This window comes from Hippopotamus amphibius, chromosome 11, assembly GCF_030028045.1.
Source record: "Hippopotamus amphibius kiboko isolate mHipAmp2 chromosome 11, mHipAmp2.hap2, whole genome shotgun sequence".
Taxonomy (NCBI): Eukaryota; Metazoa; Chordata; class Mammalia; order Artiodactyla; family Hippopotamidae; genus Hippopotamus; species Hippopotamus amphibius.
The window spans coordinates 29275041-29281967 of NC_080196.1; the positions used below are offsets into that span (position 1 = coordinate 29275041).

General features: G+C 38.8%; 1 protein-coding gene across 1 annotated transcript; it reads left to right on the plus strand.

The window, feature by feature from the left end:
• Positions 1 to 3912: 3912 nt before the first annotated feature.
• PGK2 (phosphoglycerate kinase 2) lies at positions 3913 to 5560 on the plus strand. The gene has a single exon (XM_057699930.1). The coding sequence runs from the start codon at positions 4030 to 4032 to the stop codon at positions 5281 to 5283; it is 1254 nt and encodes a 417-aa protein (XP_057555913.1). The 5' UTR covers positions 3913 to 4029; the 3' UTR covers positions 5284 to 5560.
• Positions 5561 to 6927: the final 1367 nt, after the last annotated feature.

Sequence of the window (6927 nt, forward strand, 5' to 3'; positions counted from 1 at the left end):
GCATTATGTAAAATTCCCTCCACAAATTATCTGATCACTAATTCATTCTTTAGTTACTTTTATACCTATTTTACTATGCAACGTATCCCTTTGAGTTATACATTTCAACCTCTTTTATGTCCAGTGTGTTCCAATAAATGGTTATGCTTCCTAACTGCTTCATCATCCTTCCTATTTCCATTATCTTTATTTCTCTAAGATTATTTTCCCACTTATTTTAGTCAGGTTGAATTCCCATGAATCTGGCTTCTTTGGTATATTGTGCTATATGTTGCCTTTCTCTTATAATGCGGGAGTGTTCAGATATATTGAAATTTTTCCCTTATAAATATTTTTTTGCTTTGCTTGTTAACTTTGGCAGGGTGAGCCAAACTCAGGCACTAATTTCACATGTGTGTGTGTGTGTGTATTTTGTGTTTGTATGTATTGAAATTTGAAGAAAATATCAAATAAGAAAGCCTCTTATGCTGCAGTGGACGATTCCCTTTTCCTTACTGCTATTTTCACCATGGACGTCATCTGTCCTCTAGGAAATATTACGTTTCATCCACTTCACTAACTTCTATCCCCAGATCATCAGTTGAGAGGAAAGCCTGCCAAACCTAAGCATAACTGTTCTCGGCTCCCCACTTCAATCCAGCCCCAGCGTCGTCCTCACATTACAATTGGCAAAGAGAGAATGAGAACCAATCCCAAGGCGCTGGCTTAATGCTTCTTGTGGGTTTCCTGTTCCCTTTTATTCTTGTCTTTTTTTTTTTCCTTTTCTTTTTTCTGTTTCTTTCTCATTTGACACTATATTTGGCTGAGTTGTGAGCCCAATATTTCAAGACTGCCCAGAACTTACCGATCAAAGTTCAGCAGTTGCACCTCTTTACTGCTGCTCCAATTAAGTCCCTCCTGGCCACACTCGCCAACTTGATCTCAACAGGACCCAAGGAAGAGGGAAACAGGGCAACAAAAATCCTCGACAGTGGTCTAACTGCTCTCCTTAGGCTCTGGACTTCCACTGAAGGCTACTGCTTTCTGCCCCACCCCCCACCCCAGGAAACACAAGAGCTCAGTCATCTTAGGTTCCCAAAGGCCTCCGGCAGGTTTTGTAGTTGCTAAAGGAAATCTGTTTAATCACACTAGCATCTCCAAGACTAGATAAAAGACAAAGAACTAGCATCTGTTGCAAAGGTCTCCATCTTGCACAGAAATTACCCATGTTTGGCCATATGTTGAATACATATATTCTTCAGCAATATTTTTATTATGCAAAGTTCTCAAAATCAATCATCCTGTCCCCTGCAATAGGTCTATTTAATAACTCTCTGAATTTCCCTAGTTCATGCCGGAGACACAAAGATACATTCTTATTATTGGTCTTTCCTTTCGCTAGAGTTTATGCAGACTGCAAGTCTCCTTCCCACTTGCACCCCTTCCCTATGGCAGTGTATCTTCAACATGTTATAATGGATAAAGCCTCAAGAAGCATTATCCATACAAGGCAAACATTTTAACATCATCAAAATTAATCAACTGGATACAGTTGTTTTTGTTTTTGTCTGTTTGTTTTGGCTGTGTTGGTTCTTCATTGCTGTCCATGGGCTTTCTCTAGTGGTGGCGAGCAGGGTCTACTCTTCTTTGGGGTTCACAGGCTTCTCATTGCAGTGGCTTCTCTTGTTATGGAGGACGGGTTCTAGAGCGCACGGGCTTCAGTCATTGTGGCGCATGGGCTCTAGGGTACATGGGCTTCAGTAATTGTGGTGCGCAGGCTGAGAAGTCGTGGCTTGTGGGCTCTAGAGCACAGGCTCAGTAGTTGTGGCACACGGGCTTAGTTGCTCCACTGCATGTGGGATCTTCCCGGACCAGGGATTGAACGTGTGCCCCCTGCATTGGCAGGTGGATTGTTAACCACTGCACCACCAGGGAAGTCTCTAAAATTGTTTAAATTAGTAAATACATTTTGTATCATGCAGACCACTGTAGGAGATATTACAACTATGATAAAGTAGTAAACTTAAGAAATAAAATGGTTTGTTTTATGAAAATTCAGTGGATGGTTGCTTAAGAGATGTCATATACTTTCATTTTATATTGAAATTTTTGAGCTCTGTAGTAATAAAAATTCATCTAGTAAACTTAATCTCCTATGTTAGATGGACAATAAGCCTAGAATTATTTTTTTTCGTTTTGATGAAATAATTCATTATTTTATTGTAGAATAACAAACTATTCTTAAAGCTATATGCTTAAAAGTTACCAAAATATATTTATGACTATGACTCCAAAGTTACTAATATGTTACAAATAACATATTGTAATTTAAACTCTCTAGCTTCAAATGTCTTTTATGAAATTTTTAATTACTGTGTTCCCTTTTGCAACATCTTTTTAAAATATAAATTTCAGAATACATTTGCTTATTACTCAGGTGACAGTATCTGTAGTTTGGACTCCTCAGGTAAAACCAATCAAAACCTAATTTTAGCAACACATGGATACTCTCCTAGCATTCGTTTGAACGGGCAATGATTTGTCTTATTTTATAATATAATATTTATAATCTCTTATTAATCTCCTTGTAATAAAATTAAAATTCCCATCTTAGCTCTCACATCAAGGGTTTGTCCTATTAAGTGTTTACCTCAATTAATAATCAGTAACAAAGATCTGCAGGAATCCATTGTGTCCTAAAAAAAATCATCTATTTGTGATTGGGCAAGTTAAGCCATTTAATTTTGGCCATATTTGTTGTGCCCTTTGTATGTTCTATTTAAAAAAATAAGTTTATAAAAACAAAATATGAACTAGTACATTTCACCTAATAGTCATGTAACTGAACTATGCTAGAAGGATAGATGAACAGATGGAGGGACAAATAGGATAATATGCAAAAAAATAATAATTAATTTTTAAAAATCAGGGATATATGTTAAAATGTATTCATTGGCTAATCTGTACATAATGTTACTGCATGAGTTATTTTCCATCTAACGCTGCACTGTGTAAAAAGTTACACAGGTTTTGTTCCTCAATCAGCCATATATAAGTTCTCCAAAAAACAAAAACAAACAAAAAACAAACAAAAAAACTCTCCAGCATACTCAATACAAATAGATGTTTTCATCCTCATGAAACCATGCTTCTTTTCAGATAAATTTTAAAGTGATGCAGGTAGTGAAACAGAGAGAGAGGAGAGAAAAAGGTGAGGCGCCTCCTTATAATTTCACAGCCTGAAAGAAACGTCACCATTACCTTGAGTGCTTTACCCATCGTCTCTTTGCTATGATGTTACGGGATTCTCCTGCAGAAGCCACCAAGCATTTCCTCACAGTAGTCTGAGAATGCAAGAAGCAAGGTAATGAAAATATGCTATTCCCACCCCACCCTAGGCTATACCTAAAGCCAAAGGCTAACACCAAGCTATGCTCTTAACAAATATTTGTCAAGACAAGGAAAAAAACAGAAGCATATTATGTTGCCTTGAATAAACAAGGTTTCATAAGCCCATTATTTCAAATTTTTCCTTTAATGTGACACTGCACAGGTTTCTACACCTCAGTATAGTCAGGATTTGACAAGGGTGGGGGAGGGTATGTTTGCTTGTGGTTTCTTTTCTTCTTTTTTCTTCTTTTTTTCTTTTAAAGGAATAAAAGCAATTGTGAAAAGGGATCTGGAGAAAAACCAGCAGGAGGCTTAGACCTCAGGAACGTTCTAATTCCAGGGCTTTGTCACCTCGTCAACTGTCACCCCAAGCTGCCCGTTATCACTACTCCGGGTCCACCTTCAACTCTGGCGGTTAGAGTCTGCACCACGCAACACACTCCAAATTCAGATTGACAGGACCATTGACCAATCGCATAGCCAGGTTTCCTTTCCCCAGTCCAATCATGGCTGCCATGTGGGAGATTTAGTGCAGGGAATAAAGGGGCGGGCCAAGGGGCAGGGCGTTAGAAAACACCACCCACCCGACTTCTCAGCAGCAGCAAAGCGGTTCCCTTTAACGTTGGGATCTATGTGTTAGCCTGTCTTCACATTGTCAAGATGTCTCTTTCTAAGAAGCTAACTTTGGACAAACTGGATGTGAAAGGGAAACGAGTCATCATGAGAGTAGACTTCAATGTCCCCATGAAGAAGAACCAGATTACAAACAACCAAAGAATCAAGGCCTCCCTCCCAAGCATCAAATACTGCCTGGATAACGGAGCCAGGTCAGTAGTTCTCATGAGTCATTTAGGTAGACCTGATGGTGTTCCGATGCCTGATAAATACTCCTTAGAGCCTGCTGCTGCTGAACTCAAATCCTTGCTGGGCAAGGACGTTCTGTTTCTAAAGGACTGTGTGGGCTCAGAAGTGGAGAAAGCTTGTGCCAGCCCAGCTACCGGTACAGTCATCCTGCTAGAGAACCTGCGCTTTCATGTGGAAGAAGAAGGGAAGGGCCAAGATTCTTCTGGAAATAAACTTAAAGCCGAGCCAGATAAAATAGAAGCCTTCCGAGCATCCCTCTCCAAGCTAGGGGATGTGTATGTCAATGATGCTTTTGGCACAGCTCACCGGGCCCATAGTTCCATGGTGGGAGTGAATTTGCCTCAGAAGGCATCTGGATTCCTGATGAAAAAGGAGCTGGATTACTTTGCCAAAGCCTTGGAAAATCCAGAGAGACCCTTTCTGGCTATACTTGGTGGAGCCAAAGTGGCAGACAAGATCCAACTCATCAAAAATATGCTGGACAAGGTCAATGAGATGATTATTGGGGGTGGAATGGCTTATACCTTCCTTAAGGTGCTCAACAACATGGAGATTGGTGCTTCCCTGTTCAATGAAGAGGGAGCCAAGATTGTCAAAGAGATTATGGCCAAAGCTGAAAAGAATGGTGTGAACATTACCTTTCCGGTTGACTTTGTCACTGCTGACAAGTTTGAAGAGAACACTAAGGTTGGCCAAGCCACTGTAGAATCAGGGATACCTGCTGGCTGGATGGCTTTGGACTGTGGTCCTGAGACCAACAAGAAGTATGCACAAGTGGTGGCCAAAGCCAAGCTAATTGTGTGGAATGGACCTTTAGGGGTATTTGAATGGGATGCTTTTGCTAAGGGAACCAAAGCCCTCATGGATGAAATTGTGAAAGCCACTTCCAAGGGCTGTATCACCATTATAGGAGGTGGAGACACTGCTACTTGCTGTGCCAAATGGAACACTGAAGATAAAGTCAGTCACGTGAGCACTGGAGGAGGTGCCAGTCTAGAGCTCCTGGAAGGTAAAGTCCTTCCTGGAGTGGATGCCCTCAGCAACCTGTAGTTGACAGTGTCCCTTCCTACTGTTTTCTGTACACAGCCTTTAAATCAACTTAGTGATTTTACATCTCAACTTGACTTTTGTTAAAATCGATCCCTAAAGCAAGATTCAGGCAATAACCAAGGGATGGGCCATCCGGAACTCTTAACATCAGCACAGCAACACAACTCATTTTAGTTCTGTCATGCATTTGCCTACTCTCTTCAAGATCTCATTTGAACTTCACCGTTGTGATTCATAGAAAGTGAGTTGCCTATTAAAGTGACTTGAATAAGCTGAATCTCCCTCTCTTTTGATTTTAGACCAGCTTTATTATTGTTTCACTACTTGAAACATGGAAACAAGACAAAACAAAAGTTGCTGAGGAAGGGTGGGGTAGAAACTGACAAGTTATTAAACAATGAAAGTACCCAAATAGAGAAAAATAAGTGAACTTAAGAACTCATGGGTATCATTAAAGCTCTACTAACAAGGAAATTTTTACTAAATAAAAAAGAAGAGAAATAAAAGATACATATTAAACCTGAGAAGTTAAAAAGGGAAAGAAATTAAACCGCAGGAAGGAATTATATCTCTGTGTTTGGATGTGCAAGAGTATATATGTATGTCTATTGGAATGGGGGCTACAAATTAAATCCAGGTTTCAAATAAAGAAATAATTGTTTTATTTTTAAAGCAGATATTATTTAATAAATAGATAATATAACTGCTAAGTCTTAAAACTGGCAGTTTGAAATATATATATACACGTAGTTCAGTTATGGGAAAAGTAAAGATAAGAAAACTCTTCCATATTAGAAAAAGGAATAATAAAATACTGAGAGATATAGAAGAAATGAAAATACTTATTGGAGTATATTTTGCCAAATTCCGTATACAAAGCGTTGGTCCAAAATGCTGTTAACACATTAGGAGTGAAAATGAAGAATACTTTATCCCAGATATAATAACCTACGTCTCAAGCCTCTGATCAATTCTATATATTCAACATCCTGAATAATTAAGCTTAAAATTTTATCTTAATATACCCTAATATTTTAGCATATTTCTGAAGACAATATTAATGCCATGGTAACCCTAGGGAAGATGAAGGAATTAAGATACAGACTTAAAATAAATATAGAAGAAACTGAAAATTTCAGTAGTTGAAACAAGATTATAGCATATTACTCTCTTGCATAAATGTCTGGGACAAATAGATGGTCTCTTCTCCACGAGGTCATCTAGGCTACCAAACTTGTGAAACAAACTTGCTACTTCCAATAAGGGGGTTCCATGTGTCTGAGATGTCTGTCGGTGTTTTTATTACTTGATAGCCAGCCCAAAAGGGAAGTTAGTGCATGGCGATGTAGTTCTTTTAAATATAGGACCCCAAAATGTCAGGATTTTTTTTAACTTACTCTATTGGCTATTAGTTGTGTGATAAGTCCTTTTCTGCAAGGGAGTCTTGGGAATGTATTCTCTCCAGCTGAATAACTTGTATTCAATGAAAAATCAGAAAGAAAGTAGGAGGTGAGAATATATACTGGGGGAATAGTAATGGTTTCTGACAGACTGGCATTCTGGTCACCCTAATATTCAAGTACAAGTATTCGTATATCCTTCCTGCATGTAGAAAACATGCATTCTCCAAGAGGTATAATCAAG

Excerpts from the sequence above, each read along its gene's own strand:
- PGK2 (XM_057699930.1), top strand. The coding sequence starts at position 4,030 with ATGTCTCTTTCTAAGAAGCTAACTTTGGACAAACTGGATGTGAAAGGG.